Raw genomic sequence first — 20,984 nt, 5'->3', positions numbered from 1 at the left:
GTGGACCTGTTTGCAGCAGTTGGGAGGTCGTGCCTAGGAGCAGAGTTGCTGGATCACGTGGTCACTGTCCCTGCGTCCCACAGCGGCCACAGCTCGTTCCCTCCCACCAGCAGCATAAGGGGCCTAATTCTCCTCATCATCACCAGCACCTCGTATGTTTATTTCTTAAAACGTGACAGTCACCTTACCCTAGTGAGTGTGACATGGCACCTCTTTGTTTTTTCTACTCAACTTTTTGAGATAATTGTCAGCTCACGTGGAATTGTGAGAAACAGCTAGATTCCTCCAGTGAAGCAGCTTGCAGATTCAGAGCACAGGTGTTTGAGGCCCTTTTCCATTCTTTTGGGTCTTTGCTGAGGAGTGGAATTGCTGGGTGACGTGGTCATTCATGTCACTTTTTGAGGAGCCGTCAGTATCTCTGCAGTGGCCACACTTCTCCATTCCCGCCAAGGCACATGAGGCTCTCAGTTCCCGTCCTCGCCACCACGCACTGTCCTCCGTGTTTTTGGTCGTGTCCCCCTCGTGGGAGGGCAGGTGTCTCACTGCCAAGCATCTCTTCACATGCTTGGTGGGTGGGTGTGTTGTTTGGAGAATGTTTGAGTCCTTTGCCCCTTTTTTAGTTGTTTTGTGTGTATGTGTGTTGTTGAGTGGCAGTTCTTTATGTATCCTGGATACAGATCCCTCATTTGCAAGCATTTTCTCCTGTTCTGCAGGTTGTCTTTTTACTTTCTTTTCACTTTCTTGATTGTGTCCTTTGAAGCACAGAAGGTTTTGGTTTCGATGAATCCCCGCTCTTCTGTGTTCTCTTTTGTTCCTTGTGCTTCAGTCTGTTTGGGGGATGGAGGGGCTTGGGCCTTTGCTCTGTCGTCGCTCCTTCAGCAAAACCGTAACATGCGTTAGCAGCCTCGACTCTAGACATTCTAGTCTGCAGGTCCCTCTGCGATGGTAAAGGAAGCAGCTGAGCAGAGAGAAGCCGCACAAAAGCAGCCCTTGCTGTGAGAGACGTGAAGGGGCCTCCCTTCGTGGGAATGCTGATTTGGGTGGCGAGGACCTCGCTGCTCTCTGTGGCATGGACTGTCCCACTCAGAGAATGTGAGAAGGACATGTGAGGACCAGACATGAGGTTTGGGTCCTGTCCTTTTAAGGAACCACTGCTCAGCCCTGAAGAAAATAAGGTGATAGCGGTGCAAGTCAGTAGGGTTCCACTCTGGGCCTGGAAGCAGAATCGCATGCTGCTCTGCCCTCAGGAATGTAGGCACAGGCGGGCTCTTGGGGCAACCACTCCTTCCGTTGGAAGGACTTAGGGGTCGGGGTGAGCCTGTTACTTCACCGCCAGCCCCCAGGGTCGTGTCCTGTCCAGGAGGAGGTTGGCATTGTGTGATCTCACCCCCACACCTCTGCCTCCTGTGCAGCACACGTGGGTACTGTTCCCCCGTGTCAACCCTGGCACTTCCCAGATTCTTTCTACAAATCAGAACAGCCTGGGCCGCTCCCCACTGCTCCTAGCACAGCCTGCCCATGCCTTTGATGTGGAAGTCTGTCTCCACTGTTTGACTTTGTGTGCCCACAGACATGGTGCAGATGCTGTGTGGGTGAGCAGCTGCTCAGAGTCAGATCTGAGGCTGGCGGTTCTCCACAGCGTGTTCCTCCTCATTGGCTGCGACCTTGTAGGAGATGGTGCGGGAGAGTTGATGGAGGGGTGCAGGAAGTGATGGAGGGATGCAGGAGAGCTGATGGAGGTGCTGGAGGGGTGCAGGAAGTGACGGAGGAGGTGCTGGAGGGGTGCAGGAAGTGACGGAGGAGGTCATAGGGAAGGGTGCGGGAAGTGATGGAGGTCATGATAGGGAAGGGTGCGGGAAGTGACGGAGGAGGTGATAGGGAAGGGTGCGGGATGTGATGGAGGAGGTGCTGGAGGGGTGCGGGATTGCTGATGGAGGAGGTGATAGGGAAGGGTGCGGGATTGCTGATGGAGGTGTGCAGGGCGGGTGTGTTATGCAGCGTAGCACATACATGTTGGGGATCCTGCTGGCCTTGCTCACATCTCTGAAGTCCAGACGTGGTTTCTCGGGTCGATGTCATGGAGCTCATGCCTGCTCCGTGGTGGTCAGGTGTCCAGAAATGAAGCTGCTTCCGTGGGAGGCTGATGATCTTCTTGGCATCACACAGCTTTCCCAGAGGGGCCGGTGGACACATACTGTGCTGCTCATAGGGCTGGCTCCCAGGCCAGTGCTGTCCTCTAACGAGTGATGACTGCAGCTACCCGAGAAGGTGCTCTACTCCCATTTGCGCCATTGCTTTGGTGGAGGACTTGTGCCGCCTTCACTCCGGGCGCTTCTCTAGGGCCTCCTGCAGCACGTACCACCACTGACACCTGGGCAGGCGTGGCCGTGGCGGGACAGTGGTTGGCATGCGGCCTCTGCCGGCTTCTTGGTCTGGCATTTCCACGCTGCATTTTGGCCTCGCTGTGTGTTAGCCACCAGGGTGAAGAACCTTTTGGAGGCCAGCAGCAGCGCCTCAGGTGAAGTATACACCTCAGGAATGGATTTCTACAATGGCCACCCACTGGGTGGGTCCTTTGTTTGCTGATGAACGAAAATCAGGAAGTGGTCACCCACGCTGTGGAGGGTGTGCACCGGGGACCCCGTCCCCTGCCTGGGGACCCTCTGGCGACTGGGCCTTTGTGAGGGCTCCCATGCCCCTGGGTCCTGGTTACTTGGACAGTGCTAACCCAGCCCTCAGTCCCATGGGCTCTGCCTCAGGCCCAGCTGCCCAGGCAGCGCTGCTTCTGTCTGGGACCCAGGGGCCTCCCCCACCACCACCGCTGGGACATGACGATGGCCTCTCCCCGGCCTGGCCCTGTCTCCTTCTAGCACCGACACCTTCTCTCTGAGGCCTGTCGGCTGGTCTCTTGGTCAGTCAAAAGGAAGTAGCTGAGCCATGGCTGGTAGGAATTACCTGTTCTTGCAGACGTTCACCCCACGTGGTGCAGTGTCTTCAACCGTAAGTGTCACGGGAAACTTCTTTGGGGCCCATGTCGTCATCCCGGTGCTGCTAAACCAGGCCTGGGTGCTGCAGGACGCAGGGCCCTTTGACTCTCAGTGGATATGGGCTGTGTCCGGTGGCATCTTGTTTTGATTTGGGGGGAATGATCCCTCTCTGCAAAGGCTGATTCAAACCCCTATGTTGGAAATTTCGAGGCAGGGACCATCGGTACCGCATTGGTAGTTAGAGGAAAAGAGTTTTGGTCTGGGGACCATTGTTTGGCGTTTAATGAGGCATAATGAGGCATTAATGAGGTTTCAAGGTGTCCTGAGAACCAGGGGGATGGCTTATCCTGCCTGGGGGCTGCCCTGGGTTCTGCCCGCCCTGCCCTCCTTCCTGGCATCTCTGAACGGGCCTGTGAGGGAATGGGCCCACCAAGGCCTCACATGGCCGAGCTGGCCTCTGAAGGCCCAGTCCTGACCTGAACCACGGGGCCATGGGGCCACTCCGGTGGCCGTGGGGCTGGCCCGCTGTGCTCCCCATGGAGCCATGTTTGGCTCTGCGTGATCTTGGGTCTGGGTAAGTGGATGGGAATTCTGCTCTGTGTCCCACGTGGTCTGCCCAGCAGCTCCCGCTGGGGCACCCCCTCCCCCCACCCCGTCTCAGCCCTCCTCCCGCCCTTGACCCTGTGCCTGTAGTTTTGGGCCAGCATGGGTGCGAGTACTGTACTGGCTGTCCCCGAGACCTGGCCACCCTCCTGTCCTGTGTCCCTCCGCAGCCTCACCCCAGGCTTCGTCAGCTGGACAGACGGTGTTACTTCCTCTGGAACGGGTTCCTCAGACAGTGGCTCTGGCCCCTCATCAACCATGTCAGGCCCCCCCAGGGGCTGTTTGACCCTCCCCCAGGTCTGGTGCCCCTGGGGGAGGCAGGTGCTGCTGCCCTGGCCTGGCCTGGGGCCTGCCCTTTGGCAGGATGTTCAGGGACCCAAGTGTAGTCTCCTTTGTGGGGTTGCAGTCTGCCAGGACCACCTGCTTTGGGCACAGGGACACTTTCATGGCAGTGGCTGCAGTGGGGCCACTAGGCTTCCACTTGGGCGCGTGCTCCTGGGCCAGCACCTCCCTCCTGGTCTCCAAGCCACAGTGGCCAGTGTGAGCGGGCCAGAGTGACGGCTGAGTTTAGCCCCTCAGAGCAGCGCTTAGGGCAGCACATGTCCCTATCTGCTGGAGCAGGGGGGCCTCTGGTCCTTTCTCCAGAACTAACAGGACGGGTTTGAGTGCTGTGTCCATGCAGAGCCCCTTAACAGGTCCCTGAGGGCGTGCCCTGTCCCACCCCCTACCATGTGGGTGGCGCTTCGGCCTATGGGCCCCCTGCAAGGTGGGGTGGCCCACCCTGCAGTCCAAATCATGTGACGCCCTCTACAAGTTTCCCCGAGGTGTTTTGGAACCAGCAGCAGCTGGCGACGAGCCTGTGGCTTTTCTCTTGTGAGAACCCAGGTTGTTTCCTCCCGTATCCTATCTGCTTAGACAGGAAGCCCCACCCTTGCCGCATAACCGACCCCCACCCAGTCTGCGCTTTGGCGGGAGGGTCCAGACAGTGCAGGCAGAGGTTGGGCCTGCCAGCAGTTACTGCCGGCCGTAACTGGGACTCGTCTCCGCTAGCAAACAACATGGAGTGGCTCTGTCTTTCCTAAACGATGGTCTTCACAACTCTCTGTGGGTTCACCTCTGAAACATCCTCGAGGAACTGGGCGCACACTTAGCTCAGCTGTGGGGCTGCAGGCCATCAGGGCAGCCACTTCTGTGTGGGGACCAAGGCCAGTGCATCCTGCTGGTCTTGTGTGTCCGGGGTCGTTGTCTTCCCTGGGACCTGAGGGCTGCACGCTTTCTGGGGTGAGGCTTGCCGGCCCCCGCCCCTGCCCGTTTGTCCCGAGAGGAGCTACAGGACCCATGGCTATCCCGGGGCAGAAGGTTGGGGGGTACAGGCCCCATGCACGCGCGTGCACACACACACGCTGGCTCACTCGTTCCATGGCCTGGATGGGACCTTCCCGTGGAGCCCTCAGTCCACGGGCCCCCCTGCCCAGGGTTCAGTCTGTCCCATGTCTCTTGTTTCATAGTGACAACCCTGGCGAACGGGGTGCCTTAACTGACCACTTGCCCCCCCTGCACCCCCACCCCCCAGGAAGCACTTGCCCCCTCAGGGCAAGTTCTGTGAGATGGTATTTTCTCTAGTGTCCCTGGAAGTGGGAAGGCTACCCCCATCCTCTCCTCCCCAGGTCAGACCTGGGGAGTGACTGAGCATTGTCCCGGTGGCCCTGCACCCTAAATGTGTGGCTGTGCCCTGGCCAGCTGCCCTGCGTGTCCTGGGGCCTCTTGGACATAGCCAGGCCCCTTGTAGTTTCTGCTCTGATCCCAGCCAGGGGGACGGGGCACCATCCATCTTCCAATGACCGTGCCCTTTCCAGGAAGAGACCACGCGTCCCTGGGAAACGCAGTCGGTTCGGGTAGCTGACTCTCATTCATTCTCGCCCAGGAGCTCACTCCGACCCCGGCGTCACACAGTGAGACTGAGGAAATGTGAAGGACTTCTCGTAAAGCTCAGCTCACCCATTGGAAAGGGGCTCCTTTATTTTGGAAACCTTTCCTTGGGCTGGGGTCATCCCAGAGGGCCACCACATCCCACCCCACAGTGCAGCTGCCTCCGGCGCAGAAGCAGTTTTCAAAATTAGTTCTATTTGGTGAAATCCAGAACTTTGAAAGATGCTGGGGGACATCCCTGGAAAGCTCTGGGCTGCCCTGGGGAGGGCCCCACACTTGGCCAGCGAGCCTGCCCCCTCACTAGGGGCTGCCCCGTCCCAGTCTGGTTGCTGGGCACAGGGAGGTAGGGGCTCCTCTGAACTGACTCTCAGAGGGTCCTCGGCTCCTGCCAGCTGGTTCGTCACCAGTTAGCACATACTCAGGGCTGTGGTGAGAGCCAGTCCCCTAAAGTCCCGACTGAGAACCTACTCGCGTCCTTGGCACCCTCAGGGCCTCTGCAGTTGTGGGGTGATTGTGGGTACTGGCCCCACTCCCTGAGCATTGGCGATGCCCGGTTGATCCCACATGTGGGTCAGGGTCCACAGGGCACTGGACATGTGTTGCGTGGTGCATGGCTGAGTCTGCTGGCTGGGAGACCCTACCCAGGGCGTAGACGCTGCCAGGGGTGCCAATGGGAACTTTTGTGTCACTTGCAGGTCTCCTCCGAGCCCCCAGTCTCCATAAGAAAAACCGATGATGCTCCCTCCCAACACCCTGCGTCTTCTGAGAAGGACAAACAGCCCGGCTGGCTGCGGACCCTGGCCCCCTCCTCCAGCAAGGTTCTGCGGCCGGCAGGGTGGCAGGGCGTCCGGGGGCGGGGCCAGGGCCGGCGGGGGCGGGGTCAGGGGCCTCTGACACTGGCACCTCTCCCGACAGAGCCTCGGCTGTGTTCACCCTCGCCAACGCCTCTCAGCCTTCCGACCCTGGTCCCCTGCAGTTTCTACGAGTGACAAAGAACTCTCCTCGCACCTCCCAGCCCTGATTCGAGACAGGTGAGTGCCTGCTACGCTTGGGGTCCAGTTGGGCGGAGTTGGACTCTTCTGCCGCAGTGTCAGTGCTTATCAGCTCCTTTACTAAGCTGACCGGAAAGGTGTTTTCAAACCAGTGGTTTGGGAGCGTCTGGGAATCTGGGTACTGGTGCCACTGGTCATGCTGCTCACAGCAAACTGCCGGGGCTCTGCCCCATGGCCCGAGTGCAGAATGCTGCGTACCTGTGGCAGACAGTGGAACGCCTGCGTGCGTGGCAGCGTTTTATGACTCTCAGGCCTGCACCTAACGCCTGTTACAGACGCTCCCGCAACCTACTACCACCAGAGTCACCATGGGCTGCGTGGCAGTGGGACCTGCCTCACGTTGGAATTATCATGGGCGTCTGTGTGCATGTGATTTGTAGGCCACATGCCCAGGCCCCAACTGCTAGGTCAAGGCCGTTGCGAGTTTTGGTCTTTTTCGTGGGCATCAGGGTGAGCACATCTAGAACTTTCTGTGACATCAGGAATTGGCTGTGCCTTCTCGGTTGGGTATGGCCCATCGTGGACATGGTGGCCAGCATCAGTGTTCCAGCTTCCTACGGTCCCTGGCTAGTGTCTCCTTCACACATTCCATGGGTGACTGTCCCAGCTGAGTGTAGGCGGAGGGGGGCGTGTGTGGGGGTGGAGCGGACGCCTGCAGCCCCAGTGTGCCTGCGCCCCTGCAGCTTTTACTCGTACAAGAGCTTCGAGACGGGTGTGGCCCCCAATGTGGCCCTGGCCCCGCCGGCCCAGCAGAAGGTCGTGAGCAGCCCGCCGTGTGCCACCGTTGTGACCCGGGGCCCTGAGCCCCTGGCCACCTGCATCCAGCCCAGAAAGCGGAAGCTCACGGTGGACCCGCCCGGGGCCTCAGAGACGCCGGTGCCCACAGCTGCCCCAGAGGACGACAAGGACTCGGAGGCCGAGCTGGAAGTGGAGAGCAGGGAGGAATGTGCGTGTCCCGCGGTCCTGCCGCCTGCCCCGGGCCAGCCCTTCCTGGGGGCCGAGCTGCTGCGGGAGCGCCTGGTAACCTGCGCGCTGTCTGTCTCCGCAGTCACCTCCTCCCTCTCCTCGCTCTCCTCGCCGTCCTTTACCTCATCCAGCTCTGCCAAGGACCTGAGCTCCCCAGGGGCGCACGCCCCGCACGCCCCGCCCACCGCCCCCGACGCCGCCCCCGCCGAGGCCCCGAGCGGGGGGCTGGAGGCCGAGCTGGAGCACCTGCGGCAGGCTCTGGAGGGCGGCCTTGACACCAAGGAGGCCAAAGAGAAGTTCCTGCACGAGGTGGTGAAGATGCGAGTGAAGCAGGAGGAGAAGCTGAGCGCCGCGCTCCAGGCCAAGCGCAGCCTGCACCAGGTGAGTGCCGCCTGCCCGCCCGAGCCTGGCCGCGCCTTGCTGCGCTGGGGGGAGCCCGGGCGCCCGCCCCTCCGCTCCTCCAGGTGCGCTGTGAAGGGCTCACTTCCTAAGCCTGTGGCTCTGGAATGGGGTGCCCTCAGGCCTCCCAGCAGCGAGTGTGCCACGCGGGGCAGGGCGTCCGCCCTCGAGCCTGGCTGGGGAAGGACAAAGCTCCAGAAACACGTACACACCCTTGCACACACCACCGCTCTTCCCTGCACACCACATTCTAGATGATTCCACAGATGTGACTGCTTTCTTTTAAAGAGGAAGCTGGTGGTTTGAAGCTCTCTGGGCCCCACCTCCACCTCCTTCTCACCCTGAGCAGGACAGTGGGGCCACCAGCAGGTCCTGGAGCTGCAGCCAGTCTCCGGACACCACCTTTCCAGTTTCTTTTCTGTCAAGTGGGGAAGGCTGAGTTCCCAGGCCTCCAGGAGGGTGGGGCCTTCACTCGAGGCTTTGTGGCCTGCCGGGCCTCATAGGCCCTGGTGTCAACTGGATTCACACCTCTGCTAGCGTCTAGCAGCTTAGGGGGGAACAGCTTCACACGTGGGCTGCTCGCACAACACAACCCCGCCACCCTCCCCTAAGTGTATTTCAGGCATTAGGCACTGGCACAGGACCTCCCCTCCTCCTGGTTCTGGTTGGAGGTGTGACTTCCCACATGCATATTCATAAGCTTGTTTGCAGGGGTTGAGTCACTGATAAGGAGCTGCAGAAGGACGTGGGAGGGGGTTGTCTCCATCTGGCTGCTTGGGGAACCCAGGGCCCTTGGCAAGATGCCTGAGGCCACCAGAAGCCCGAGTGAACCCTTGGCTGAGAGGAAGTCCTACGGGGCTAGGCACAGAGGGGGCTTTTGGAGGAGGGGGCTTGGGCGGCCACCCTGCAGCCTCCGACCCCATCACACACCAAGCCCACAAGTAGGTGATGGCGAGGGCACCGCAGCCCGTGGAGTGGGAGCAGAAGAAGCCCTAGGACGTGGGACCTTGTGGGGTCGCGTCAGAGTGCCGGGAGGGTAGGAGGCGTGTGAAGGCAGAGGGGAGCCCTGGTGTGGGGCGCCTCCCAAAGTTGTGACTGCCATGGGGGCCCAGAGCGGCTGGGGGAGGGCGTGTGCCAGCTACCTGTCATCTGGTCGGCTGCGGCTGGAGAGGTGGGGGCAAGGTGGTGACCCCGATTCTGGTGTCCCAGGAGTTGGAGTTCCTGCGCGTGGCAAAGAAGGAGAAGCTGCGGGAAGCCACGGAGGCGAAGCGTAACCTACGGAAGGAGATCGAGCGCCTCCGCGCGGAGAACGAGAAGAAGATGAAAGAGGCCAATGAGGCCCGGCTGCGCCTGAAGCGGGAGCTGGAGCAGGCGCGGCAGGTCCGGGTGTGCGACAAGGGCTGCGAGGCCGGCCGCCTGCGCGCCAAGTACTCGGCCCAGGTACGCAGGGCCCAGTGCAGGCGAGCCGGGGGACAGAGCTATGTGGCTGGGAAGTCTTGGCTGCCCTGCCAGCAAGGGTCCGGGAGCACGGGCAGTGAGCACGGCCTCACTGATGGCCCAGGGTCCTGGCCTGGGCAGTGGGCACCCGAGGCTAATGCCCTTGGGTTTGGGGAACGCCCACCTCTCGGACTCAGCATGTTGGGCTGGTGGCAGGAGCGCGTCCAGACTCTCTCCCAGGCCTTGGTCACTGGGCGCTCTCACCAGCAGCCTGCGTCCTGGCAGGCAGGGTTGGGCCAGGTGGCATGTGGGTGTAGGAGGGTGGGACGCTGCTGACACACGGTGTCCTTGCAGATCGAGGACCTGCAGGTAAAGCTGCAACACGCGGAGGCCGACCGCGAGCAGCTGCGGGCAGACCTGCTGCGTGAGCGCGAGGCCCGCGAACATCTGGAGAAGGTGGTGAAGGAGCTGCAGGAGCAGCTGTGGCCGCGGCCCCGTCCGGAGGCTGCAGGCAGCGAGAGCGCGGCTGAGCTGGAGCCCTAGCCGGACCCACTGCCTGCTGCCCCGGTGCGGACACCGAGGGGAGAGGATGGCGGTGCCACGCCAGCCGCCAGCTGGAGGCTCTGCGTGTGTCGTGGGGCCTGCCCTCTTTCCGGTCCATATAGCACAACGTCTTAACTGTGCCTACAACCAAGCGAGTGTTTGGAACCACATACTTTTGGAATCCACTGCAAAATTTTCTACTGGCCAAGTTCACGTGCGCAAGCGGGGTCCGCAGCTGCAGCCGGAATTAAGGCCAGCTCGGTGGCTGTGTCTGGCCTCTGCTTGCTGGAACATTCTAACATTACACTTTTGTTATAAGCTATTTAAAACCAATAAGGAGACTTGATATTCGGAAAAAGTCAACACGTTTTTTAATGACTAACTTTTAAAAGCCCCACCAACACATGACGCCATCCGAGGACCCAGTAAGGGAGCTGGGGTGGCAGCTGCCTGGTCCCGCGAAGCCATCACAGCTCATCTGCGCCCACGGCTGCATGAGGACAGGAAAGGTTTTTCTCCAGAGTCTATTTTTTCAGCGACATGGACCCAGGTCTCCTGTGCTGCCGCCGGGAAGAGCAAAGAAAGCGCCGTGCGCGCGGTGAGCCTGAACACTGCCGCCTTACGCCCGCCCGCCGCGCCGCCCCGTCGCCGTCAACAGGTGTGTTCAGAAACGCTGCACCTGCGCCCATGGCCACCATCCACCATCTGTCGGGGAGGTGACAGAAGATGGTCCGTGCCGCTTGACCACGGCGACCCCTTAGCTGAGCAAACAGCGCTCTTTCATCTTGGGACTGAGGCTGCAGCATTGGAACAAAACAGCATTATTTCACTTTTTCTTTTTGTTTGTTTGTTCATTTAAACGTATATTTAGAACTGCACTTTGTCAAAATTTTTCCCTTCTCTTTTTATTCCCCAGTTAACTGAGGTTTTTACTCTTCAAATATTGCAAACCGATCTCTAGAGCAGGTCACATCCTCAGTGCTCGAGCGTTTGGAAACCCCTCTGGTGCTTGGTTGAACAAGGGAAAACGAAAATGCAAAAACTGAACTTCGGGGGGTAGTTCTGTGCCTTCCAGCATCTTGTACAGCAAATCCTGACTCGTCTTTTTACCCCCAAATACCCGTCTTCAGTAGCGATTGAATCTGCCACTATCAAAAAAAGTTACTTGCATTTATTCCAAATAATCTCGTTTACTCGCGACTGTTTATGCAAATTGTATAAGGTTTCTTATGCCCAAGCTTGAACATGATTTCCCAGTAGACAAGAGGCACTACCCACCCTGAAGCGGCGGTATTTATTTACATAATATCCTACGGGAATTCGCCTGAGACCGTTCTAACACCGCGCAGCCGCACGCACACGGAGGCGGAGCCGGCCGGTGCAGGCGCAGACGGTCGCCGGAGACATGGGTGCGACATCCTCTGCAGGGTTTTGCCTTGGTTTACTGGGGGGGCCAGGGGCTGCTGGACCCCCTTCTAAAGTGCAATGCAAAAGGGACATCATGTATATGCAGCGTTTGTTTGGGTTTTTGTGTTTTTTTGCTTTTGTTTTTCTTTTGCAGTTATTAAATCTGTATGCATGGATGGAGTTTTTAACCTGCCATACGTATATCCACCGATGGGCATTATTACCGTGTCGTGTAAGGGTCGGTTGTGTTATGCAACACTCAGAATGCTGTGCTCAGCCTTGTTTTTCCAGAGTTGTGTTTTTTTCAGTCATTTCTTTAAGGGAAACTAAATGGTTTAGTTGGAGCAAAGCTTTAAGTGTGTCGGTGTGCTTCTGTGTGGCTGTGCTTTGCCAAGTCTGAAAGTCACAGTGAGAACAGAGGCCCTGGGACTTGTCCCCAAAGCCGCCCAGGTTACCCTGGTTGCTTCTGAGTTTCCAGGCTCCAGAGGAAGATAAACTTTTCTAAGGTGTGTGTGAGGGCACCGTCTCTCCTTACCCTTGAACTGTCCTCTCCGGTCACCTGCATGTCTCTGCCATCAATCAGGTCCATGCCTCCACTAGCTGGCTTTGTCCCCAAATGTCGGGAAGAGCTGGATATGCAGTGGCAGCTTGTCCCCTAGAGCTTAGAAGACGAGGCCCTGGAAAGGCCTTGTCCCACTCAGGCCTGCCCTTCCTGAGGCCCTCGGAGCCAGTGGGGTGGGAATCAGACAAGGTGTGCTCCCTTCACCAGCAGCTGGGCCTCTCTGGGCAGCTCCCCAGGTGGAGGGGGGGACCCCCGGCCACTTCCATCCTTGGGGTGCAGCTCCACTCTGCAGGCCCAGGCCGGCCCCACGCCCGAGACCTGTGTCCTGTGGGTGCAGCTGCAGCTCAGATGGTTCCAGAAGGGAGGAAAGGGATCCATCCTGCAGGCTGTCGCCTCCCTGTGTGTGACACCCACTACCGAAATGATTGTGTATTCAGTTTAATTACTCATTATTTCTATGCTGAAAGAAGACTTAACGAAGGGAAAAAAAACAACAGCAATAACACATCTCGGGAGCAGCTAACTCATACACAGAATACTCTGCTTTTCGTGTGGAACTCGCCGGTGTGCAAGTGTCGCCCTGTAAATACTCCCTTATACTATCACACGTGTGTGTGGTGGCTCCTTCTTCAGAAACCCTTTCTCACCTGGCAGTTGTCTTGTTTTCTGGGTTGTTTGTAACTGAGGAAGGACACGCCGCCCGCCCGCCTCTGCGTGGGCCTCCCGCCCCTCCCGCCGCCCCACCAGGCTGGAGGCTGGGGCGGCGGCTTGTGCTTGCTCAGAGCCAGGAGTCACAAACGACATTTTTTTTCAGTTAAGGAAAAAAACACAGCTCTACCTTGTACCCGCCAGGAGCGTCTGCATCGCGGCCCGTTCTCTCCTTCGCTGCTGCTAATGACAATATGACTTACTCTACTATCGGAGAACTATTTTTATGTAATTAATGTATGCTCTCCTGTTTATAAATGCCTGATTTAAAGAGAAAAAGAGAAAAAGCTTGGCATATTTATCTACTTCGCTCTGTACCCGTTCGTCCTTTGGCACCCCACCCCCACACAGATGGCATTGTACAATAAAGGACTTTGAGAGTACCACGGCCGCCATACTTGGGCCACCCCGCAGCCCCCTTCTCTCCCAGGCTCCTTCCCCTCCCCCTGGGCGCCATCCGGGCCTCAGCCCAGGGGAGGAAAGGGGGCGTCTTTCTGCCAGTCAGACCAGGAGAACCTTCAGTCTCCACTGACCCCAAGTGGACGAAGGACATGGGTGGGCAGCTCCCTGGCTGGGGTGCCCTCTGTACTCCTAGGTCACGCTGAGCTGTGGCCCCTCGTAGTATCGTGTTTCCCCAAAAATGAGACCTAACCGGAAAATAAGCCCTAGCATGATTTTTCAGGATGCTTGTAATATAAAATAAGCCCTAATGCGTCTTTTGGAGCAAAGATTAATAAGACCCTATCTTATTTTGGGGGAAACATGGTATAAACCTACAGCATTAAAGGGCTCTGGGCACCCCCAATCCAGGGCAGACAAGATGGGTCACCTGGCCTCAGAACCCCCTTCCCAAAGCCATTCTGAAGGGCCAGGGAGAGAAAGTCAGTGTGGGACAAACCCCCTCCCTGGTATTCCTAAGTCGGAGAACACAGATGACCCTGCCTCTCCAACCCTGGGCCACACTGGCCAGGGCCTCGGGGGACCATGGGCTGTCCCACAGCCTGGCCTCGTCTTCCCAGAGCCTGGGCCCTGAGCCCCAGCCAGGCTCCAGCACTGGCCACTCTCTGGCCCTCCCCTGCTGGCACCACAGGCCTGGGGGTGAAGTGAGCTCAGGGTGGTGTTCCTGGGAACCCACTCATGTCCCTCTGTCCCTGCATAACCCCCACTCCAGCTTTCACTTCTGCTTCAGTCATCAGCAGCCAGGGCTCCGCCCTTGCCCCGTGCTCAGCTGTGCCTGCCTGTCTCCATCTTGGGGTCTGCTCCTCCTCCAGTCGGTCGTCCCCAGAGCCACAGCCTGGCCCCCAGGCCCCCAGCCACCACCCTGTGGTCAGGGGTTGACTGCAGGCCGAGAACTCTGCCCTTATCATGGAGCCGGATGCCAGGCATGCCCTGGTGGAAAGAGGAAGCCGCCTGCCCATGTACCCAACAGCTGCACAGCCCACCCTCCCCTCCCTGGCCGGCCCTTCGTGGGGCCCTCAGCCTCCACCCCACCCACCCAGCCGGCACAGAGCCCCTCCCTGGCCCCCTCCCTCGCTTCTGCCTGTCCTGTCACAGGATCACTCTTTGCTGGCCAAGAGGAGACAAGCTGGCCTGAGTCAGACCAAGGCGGTTCATGACAATCCCAGGCCCCCCACCAGGCCTCTGGGAAACTGGTGGTCCCAGAAGGCCTGGCCAGGGCTCGGGCCACACGTAGGTGACCTGGGTGACCACCACTTACAGGGACATGGGGATCCCGTAGGGAAAATGGGGCCTGGCCCCTAGGACAGTCTGTGCCCTCATGAAAGGGTATGGCTGTGACCCCAGCAGGATGTGAAACTGGGGCTTGAATGGGATCGCAGACCCTCCCCACAGAAACCCACTGTGCTCTGGGGACAGCAGCCCTGCACCTTCCTGTCTGCCCTACCCATTGCCAGGCCTGGGACAGAACTTTTGGGGCCTGGGTACCTGCCAGCCTTGGCCCCCCATGTATTGATGACGTATGCCCTGCAGGCCTCACGCACACAGCCATCTGTGCCCAGGCCTGTGCCAGGGGCTGGGGACCGCGGGGGCCGAGGCTCCCAGCCCTGGAGCAGATGGCCCCACTGCAGGGGGTGGACAGGCAGGTGGAGCCGGCCTGGCTTGTCTTTGGAGCGTCCTGCGCCGGGCAGGTGTCCGGCGTTGCTGGGGTGGGGCCTTCCTACTCCATGCCTGGCCTGGCAGCCCTTGTGGGCAGGAAGCTTGGCCCAAGCTCTCTCCCAGGTCCCTCCTGCTGCCACAGAGGTCTGTTCCAAAAACTTCCGGGGACAGGGCACCTTGTGAAAGGGGCAACTTGAGGTCCCCTTCAGGTTCCCATCCCCATGAGTCCCCCATCAGAGGGTACATGGCCAGGGCCACCTGAGTCCAGCTCTAAACCCAGGCAGGGCTGGGAGGGGAAGGCAGGAGAAGGGGCCCCAGTGCCCAGCAACGCCCCCCAACACCGAGCTGCAGCCCTGGGAACAAGCCCAGAGAGGAGGCCATGTCCAGGTCCCATGTTTACCGGGAGGGGCATGGGCGTGGCCTTGGCATGCACATGCTTGTGTGCAAATAAGCCTGCACGTGTATATGTGCCCACCCCATCCCCCTTCATGTCCCCCATCTCGGCCCACCCTCCATGTTCTCCCAAACCCTCCATGTTGCCCCCCGCTGTCCCCTTTCCTTCCCCAGCATGCTCCTCCTCCCCCACACTCAGAACCCTCTGGCCTTTCCTGTCAGTTGGCCCCGGCCAGGCTCCTGGTGGAGACCGTGCCAGGCTGGGCCAACTCCAGTGAGCACAGACTCCCTGGCCTGGCCATCGTGCTCCACAGCAACTCCAGGCTCCGTAGTCCATCCCGGCGCGGCCCCCAGGTCCACAGCCAGGGATGGCGTGAGGGCAAATAGTCATTAGAAGGCCCCGTTCCCCCAAGGAAGGTGTATACTTCATATGCTCCAAAGCCAAAGTGGGTGGGGTGGGGTCACTGGGCGACTCTCCCTGAATCTGCCAAAGGGTCTGGGGGCTGGGTTTGGCAGCTGCTCCCAGGCCCCTTAAGTTCATGTTGTTTTGTGTCCACCATGCCCCTCTATGGGGCTCCTGGCCACAGCAGCTCACAGTGGGACCACCAGGACAGATGCCAACCTGGGAGCCAGAGAGGGCAGCAGACCCTCTCCCTGCCCACTGAATGGGGGTGGGGCCTGGGGGCTCCACTGGATGAGAGGAAGGGGCTGGGACGGGACCCAGGTCCTCAGAGGGGATGGCAGGGCCAGAGGAGTCAGGAATGGGAGGGACAGGGGCAGGGGTCTCCTGGCCTTGGGAGGGGCAGGGGCCCTCTTCTGGGGCAGGGGTCTCCTGGCCTTGGGAGGCCGGTGTCTGCTGCAGTGTGCACGTGAGCATACGCACGTGTGCAAGGACACACCTGGGCTGCAGGGCTGGGTTCTGGGAGGGGTGCAATGAGGCCCAGCAGCAGGACACCTCCTGCACATGCTGTGCCCAACTCACTGAAATGGCACCAACAGGGGAGCACTGACCCCAGTGCAGGGGCTGCCACCCAGGCAGCCCAGCCCAGGTGCTGCTCCAGAGGCAGACCGGCCTCCTCCATGCCTCTCCACTTTGGCACTGGCGGTGCAAGGCAGGGTGGCGAGTTCCCGCGAGGGCCAAACCCCACCCACCTGCCCTTGGCGGGGCCTCGACCCGATGGGTGTGTGTGGCTCACACTCTGACTTCTTGTTTCTAAGAAAAAACAGTCCCAGAAAAGGCTCTGGTGGTTTGGGGAGGAGGTTCCCTGCCCGGCCTGGGGAGGACTGCTGTGGGCTGGGGAGCGAGGTTGTTGGTCCAGACGCCAGGGGGTGGGTGTGAGGAGGGCTGCAGTGGGTGTGGTCTGCTGGTGTCACTGACCCCTGGCGCTGGTGGACCATCTGCCTTCCCCCCACGCCTGCTTCCCCAGGCAGGAAGGCAGAGGCTCGCTGGGACAGGCCTGAGAGCTTGGGGGCCCAGCTGCTTGGGACTCCTCAGGCCGCAGAATGGCCACCCTGGTCTGGTCTTCTCTACGACTGACAATGTGTGGTGGTTTCCCCTGCAGGCACCCCCATCAGGCATGGGCCTTCCCTTACCCATCCTGCATCCCTAAGCTTGGGGTTGGCAGTGGGCAGGGGTACCCAGGGCAGAGGGCCATGGAGCCCTCTCCCATGGAGCCCCCTCCCCTCCGATGCAGGTTAGGCTCCCGCCCTCACTCCATCCCTGTGCTCCAGGGGGCAGAAGGCCGGTAGCAGAAAACTCAGGGGGAAGGGCAGGGGCAGAAAACCTCGCAGGAGTTCTAGTGCTGATTCCAAAACACTCGACTCGCTGGTCCTTCTGGCCTGGCAGGAAGCCGGGCAGGAGGGTACGCTGTCCCGCCGCCTGCGCCCACCCCTGCCGGGCGGGCTCCTGCCAGACCCTTCTGGGGGTAGCCCGGGCCCCTTTGCTGCTTTCCACACGGTCCCTGTTCCCGACCGAGTCCAGGACGGCGGACGTTGGAGACCACCCCTCCCCGCAGGCCTAAGGAACCGACGGGGGCGCGGGGCACGAGCCGGAGGTGCACCCGGCACGGGCCCCTCCACGCGGCGCAGGATCCCAGTGAGTCAGGCGGGGAGTGGGCGTCGCGGGGCGGTGAGTCACCGGAGGGAGCGCGCCCCGCGGGCGGTGCCCGGAGCCGGGGGCGGACCGCCCCCCAGGGAGGCCCCGCCCTCAGTGGGGGGCTGAGTGGCCCGCTCCTTCCGAGGAGTCGCCTCCCGGATCGGCGGGGTCGGGCAGTGCGGGCAGGAAGCGTCCCAGCGCCGGCGTGTGTGGTGGGGGGCGGCGGGGGGAGGACCGCGCAGCTGCCGCCCCCGCCGCCCCGCGGAAAGCCCGACTCAGCCCCGCGCCCCCGCCCGGTTTCGCTTCCCCGCCCCCGCCCCGGCGTCGGTGCGGGGGCGCAGCGCTCCGTCTGAACAGCAGGCCGCCGCCCGGGACCCCGGCGGCTGGTGGGCGGGGGGCTTCCGGCAGGAGTGGAGGTGGGGCCCCCGGGGCGGCCCTTCGGGAGCGCCCGCCCCGCCCGGACTGCCGTCTCCACGCCTGCGCGGGGCGCCGGGGGTGTGGCCGCGCGACACCCCCACAGCTGCGGGCCCTCGTCCTCCCCTCGCCATCCCCCGAGGGGCGGGACCTGGCTCCTGCCGGCTGGGGGCGGAGCGATGCGGGCGGGGCCCCCTAGTTGGAACGTAGGCGGGGGCCCAGCGGGGGCGTGGCCCTCAGGAAGGAGGGGTCGGCAGGAAGCGCCCCCTGCGTCAGGAATGCGGTTAACCCTTCCCACCTCTGCGTGGGGGCGGGGCGGGTGGGGGGGTCCCTTGAGGGCGGGCGTTTTGTGGGCGCGATGAGCTGGGGCTAGGATGGGGGTCCCGAGCGCTCCGATCATTTGTTCCTGCGGGGGGAGGACGCCGACGTAACCAGGTGTCCGGAGTCAAAGCGCCTGGTGGCCGGGGGTAGAGGGGATGGGGTAGGGCGGGGTATTGGGGGGTGGGAGGCTCCAGAGCGACCCTGGGCGGCCGCAGAGGCCAGAACTGCAGCTCCCTGCCGGCCGAGTGCGGGTAGGGGCGGCGGACCCCAGGGTCCGAATCCGCCCTCCCCAGAAGGTTCCCTCTCGACCTGCGTGGATGTCTTGTCTCTAGGGTCCCGTCCCCATTTTATGGCAAATCCGGAGGAAAACACCATCCTCTAAGACCCTGCCGCCCCCTGAGCCCTGGAACGCGCTCCTGCGGCCAGATCCCCAACAAGCTCCTCAGAGGCGCTGGGCCCTGTCCCTCCCTAGTGGAGCCGGCAGGCTCAGACTTGAACCAAGTTACGGCTGGGCCTGGCGTGGCGTGCGGGGAAGGTGGGGGGCACACCTCCTCTCGGGGCAACTCCGTGGCCCCCAGCTGCTCTTCTCTCTGAGCCCCACTGCCCTGGCCACTGGTGGCTGGGCTGGGAACCTGGGGATGCTGCCGGGGCCCTGGTTTGGAGGGGGGATGGAGGTGCAGGATGCAGCTACAGGACACCTCAAAACCACAGAAGGCCAGATGGGGACGGTGACCTGCTCCCCCTTTAGAAATGCTTCCTCCTTTCCTCCTCCAGTTCGTCGGCGTGGTGACCCCCTAATGCACACACCCTGCTTCTCCCTGAGCTAGCTGTCCACCACTTGGGACCCCACCTACCCCTCCCCAGGCATCAGCCAGGCCTGGCCCTGACTTGCCTCTGGTTTCTCTCGTCCCTGGCCCCCTCCTGCCCTCCTCCACCAGCACACAGCAGGCCCGGCACCCCACTCCTGGCCTCAAGCCCCACTCCACCCCACCCCTGGCTCTCTAGCAGGTTCTTTCCTGGTCAGGCCCTATGCAGTGTTCCAGGTGCGCTCCCACCACTGTCCAGGCATCCCCCCCGAAGGCTCCTGCCCAGTTTCTGCTCCACCTTTGCCTTCTTTTCCAGTGGTGTCCTTGAGAGGGGTGCTCTCTACGGATTTGCAGCCAGGATGAGACACCCCGGAGGGCCATCCCCACCTGGGCCTGGTGCAGAGGTCCTTGAGGCTGCCACGGCATGTGGTCAGCCCCTGTGCTGCAGGGAGGGTTGAGGAGGGCTGGGTAGCACCCCTCCCATGCCTCCTAGGCTGCCCAGGAGGTTGGCCCCACAGACTGGCTTCCACCCCGTTGGGCTCTGGAGCAGCATTTGCAGGGACACCTTGTCCTGGTTTCCTCTCTGGTTGTCCAGGGGTCAGCTGGCTGGCTGACAGTTCTCAGAATCCCTGGGCAGAGTTACTGGGAAGAGGGGTATCCAGAGTTTTTAGGGGTGTCATTGTCCCGGGGCCACATGGGGGGTGGGGAAGGCTAGCCTGGTGTCTGAGCCTGGCACATCTGGCGTGCCCTGCCAGGCTGCCTGGCGAATGATGACAGCCTTATTTATAGTCTCCGTCAGAAAATGTCCCTGTCCATAGCAGTGGGGGTGACCTGCCTGCTCCTCGAGCACCAGGACCAGTAACCAAGATCTGCAGTTTGGGTCACTGCCTAGCCCACTCACGCCCCCAGCCACCCTGGCTTGCTGAAGGACTGCAGCAGTCCTGGGCCTGGGGCTTGGGCCCCTGGGTTACCCAGGGCCAATGGGCAAGGGGCCCAGAACAGGCCCTCCCCACCTGCTCAGGCCCCCACCTAGCTCCCAAGGTGCCCTGTACCTGCTCTGTCTCTTCCATCTGAGAGGCCTTGGGCTGGCCCTCAGTGGCTGTCCCCTGCCCTAAGGGGACAGGAGCAGGAAAGGGCAGGCCCTGGGCAGCTGTGTCTGTTCCCGGTGCTGAGTTGTTAGCCCGGCAGTGGTCTTGCTGGAACAGGCCCGGTGATTCCCGCTAACACTCCCCTAAGACTGAAGGTTCCCAGGGTGCTGAGGGCTGCCTCTGGCCGGCAGTGAGCCGGCAGGGGCCAGGCCGCACAGGAACCAGGACACCCTCTAGGAAGCCCTGCCTGGGAGAGGGGGGTGCCCCACACAGCTGGCCTTACCACCCTCCTGGCACCGAGACCAGGCAGCCAGCCCAGGCTGCAAAGAGAGGCCTCCCTGAGGAGTGTCCTGGGTGACCCGCCAGCCAGTGGGAAAGGATTCTGGGAGGAGCTGCCTGTGCCAGGCAGGGCCCGGTGGGAGAGTGGGCACAGACAGGGCGGGCTCTGTTTGGTGCTGACCACAGGGCCGGTCGCTGGGTAGTCTGAAAGGTTATTCTTGCCAAGGCCTAGGCCCTGCTGGGAGGTGGCCGGGCAGAGGGGCAGGTGCCCCCACCTCTCTCTGTCTGTCTGTCTGTCTCTCTCTCTCTGGCATGCAGACTTGGAAGGAAGATGAGCCCCTGCCCAATCCTGGAGGAGGCTGGCTGTGCTGGTCATCAGATGGCCACACGGCCAGGGCCCCAGGCCCAGGGATAGCCCTGACACTGCCCTGCCCAATTCTGGGAGCAGGGACCACTGCCTACCTGTTGTGGCCCCACCTACCAGGACGGGTTCCAGTGCTCAGAGTTCCAGAGGGGAGTTGCAGGGACCACTGCGTCCCTGGCCTCAGCACCCTGATGTTCACCACGCCTCAGCACTCTGCCCCAGAGGTCAGCGCCACCAGAGAGGATGGCTTGACCTCTATGCCCCAGGGCTCTCTGGGCCAGCTGCTGGCCAAGTGAACTGGCAGACAGGGCGGTGGCCAGGCACTGGCTTGGGACTGGGCCTTGCTGCCTCTGGGGTCTCCACGGATCCAGGAGCCAGGGTGGAGGGACATGGGAGCTGTGGGGGCCGAGCCTGGGGAGCAGTTTCCAGGTGAGGCCCCACCTGGCTTGCAGCCAGCCACCTTATTGCCCCTGCTGTGGTGGTCCAGGCTGGACACAGCCTCTCTCGAGACCATTA

General features: G+C 61.4%; 1 protein-coding gene across 2 annotated transcripts in view; it reads left to right on the top strand.

The window, feature by feature from the left end:
- Window positions 1-12,975, top strand: part of SKI (SKI proto-oncogene) — a 63,435-nt gene extending 50,460 nt beyond the window's left edge. The window contains exons 2-7 of one of the 2 annotated variants that reach the window (XM_081055080.1): window positions 6,215-6,337; window positions 6,435-6,550; window positions 7,255-7,517; window positions 7,620-7,918; window positions 9,146-9,376; window positions 9,728-12,975. In XM_081055080.1, the coding sequence (XP_080911206.1) occupies window positions 6,215-6,337; window positions 6,435-6,550; window positions 7,255-7,517; window positions 7,620-7,918; window positions 9,146-9,376; window positions 9,728-9,916 (1,221 nt within the window). In that variant the 3' untranslated portion in view covers window positions 9,917-12,975. Of the gene's footprint in view, window positions 1-6,214; window positions 6,338-6,434; window positions 6,551-7,254; window positions 7,919-9,145; window positions 9,377-9,727 lie in introns of both variants that reach the window. The other variant, XM_081055079.1, reaches the window with a different exon arrangement.
- Window positions 12,976-20,984: the final 8,009 nt, after the last annotated feature.

This window comes from Rhinolophus hipposideros (genome assembly GCF_964194185.1).
Source record: "Rhinolophus hipposideros genome assembly, chromosome: 8".
Lineage (NCBI taxonomy): Eukaryota > Metazoa > Chordata > Mammalia > Chiroptera > Rhinolophidae > Rhinolophus > Rhinolophus hipposideros.
This window is presented reverse-complemented; position numbering and strand designations above follow the sequence as displayed.